We start from the raw sequence: 1,608 nt of genomic DNA on the forward strand, positions 1-1,608 counted from the left end.
GGATCCTAGGTGCCTGAATAACGCCACAACTCCTTGCTGACCCACATCTGATATAAGGTAAGTGACAAACATTTATTATGTTAAGTCACTGAGATTTGGGAGTTATTTGCTATACGTAGTTGTTAGCTTACCCTAGCGAATTAATAATAAATATAGTTTTTAATTTAAAATGTGTGAAAATATGAACTCAAAGTATTCCTGTTTAAGACACACAGCAAAATTGAAGACGTATTTTCCTCCTTTTGTCATATGTTACAGGAATGTCTTCTCAGAGATCTGTAGCCTTTCATTTATTAGAAAATTGTGCTATTAGAGAGAGAAATTATTGGACCAAATTAAGCAATTCTTAGAAGAAAGTACATCCAGGAACGTGGTTTCGCACATACTCAGGGGCACAAGTCCTGTCACTATTTGGATCCCATCCTCCATCACTTTATTTATCCCTGGATCCTTGTTTTCTACTGCTCTGTCAGCCTCTCAGCCTTCCAGTCCCATTGCAATTCCTAGGTGTCAGTATTCAATATCTGACCACACACCATCAGAAAATCTCTGTCCTCCACTTTCCTTTCCTTTTCTATTACAACTAGAAAAGGACTTTGGTTAGTTTGTGGAATGACAGCTACAATTAGTATGTGGGCTTTAGCATGTTCATTGGGATTTGCTACACTAATCAGACTAACTTATAACTTGTAGACTATGAAAGGCTTTTCTCGTAGTGATTAGTATCTACATGTTTTCTGTGTGACTTATCAGTACAGAAGACCTAAATCACTGTAATAACTACAAAAGACGTTACAGAGAAGAGAAAAATAACATTTTTACTTTGAAAACTGCCATAGACTATAAAGCTCATTTTTGTATATTTAAATCCTAAGATATGAATACATAAATCACATACATACATATACAATTAAGAACTTCATCTAGCTCTCTCACCTCCTGCCAAGATGACCAAGAAAAGAAGGAATAATGGTCATGCCAAAAAGGGCCGCGGCCACGTGCAGCCTGTTCGCTGCACCAGCTGTGCCCAATGCGTGCCCAAGGATAAGGCCATTAAGAAGTTCGTCATTCGGAACATCATAGAGGCCGCAGCCGTCAGGGACATTTCTGAAGCGAGTGTTTGCGACGCCTATGTGCTTCCCAATCTGTATGTGAAACTGCATTACTGCATGAGTTGTGCCATTCACAGCCAGGTAGTCAGGAATCGTTCTTGGGAAGCCCGGAAGGACCGAACACCTCCACCCTGATTTAGACCTGTGGGTGCTGCCCCACGACCTCCACCAAAGCCCATGTAAAGAGCTAAGTCCTTAAAGACTAAAGAAATACTGTCCCCTGGAAAGACAATAAAGTGGAAATTATACTTAAGAAAAAAAAAAAAGAAATTCGTCTATAATATTTCTAATGATTTCATAAAAGTAAAGTAGGGTTATTTTCTTAAATTATGAGTCCTTATGCTTTCCTTCAGTAAGAACTCTACTTGTTTCCCAGAAAGCTTTACATCTCCCTAAAATTCATATGTTGAAGTCTTAACCCCCCAGAACTTCAGAATGTGACCTTATTTGTAAATAGGGTCATTGCAGATGTAAGTGGTTAAGGTGGGGTCGTACT

General features: G+C 38.9%; 1 protein-coding gene across 1 annotated transcript; it reads left to right on the plus strand.

Moving 5' to 3' along the window:
• Window positions 1–947: 947 nt before the first annotated feature.
• Window positions 948–1,352, plus strand: LOC309827075 (small ribosomal subunit protein eS26-like; the record flags this gene model as incomplete). The annotated part of the gene is made up of 1 exon (XM_082661572.1): window positions 948–1,352. The coding sequence occupies one exon, from the start codon at window positions 948–950 to the stop codon at window positions 1,245–1,247; it is 300 nt and encodes a 99-aa protein (XP_082517698.1). The 3' UTR covers window positions 1,248–1,352.
• Window positions 1,353–1,608: the final 256 nt, after the last annotated feature.

Source organism: Grampus griseus (genome assembly GCF_964374135.1).
Source record: "Grampus griseus genome assembly, chromosome: 9".
Taxonomy (NCBI): Eukaryota; Metazoa; Chordata; class Mammalia; order Artiodactyla; family Delphinidae; genus Grampus; species Grampus griseus.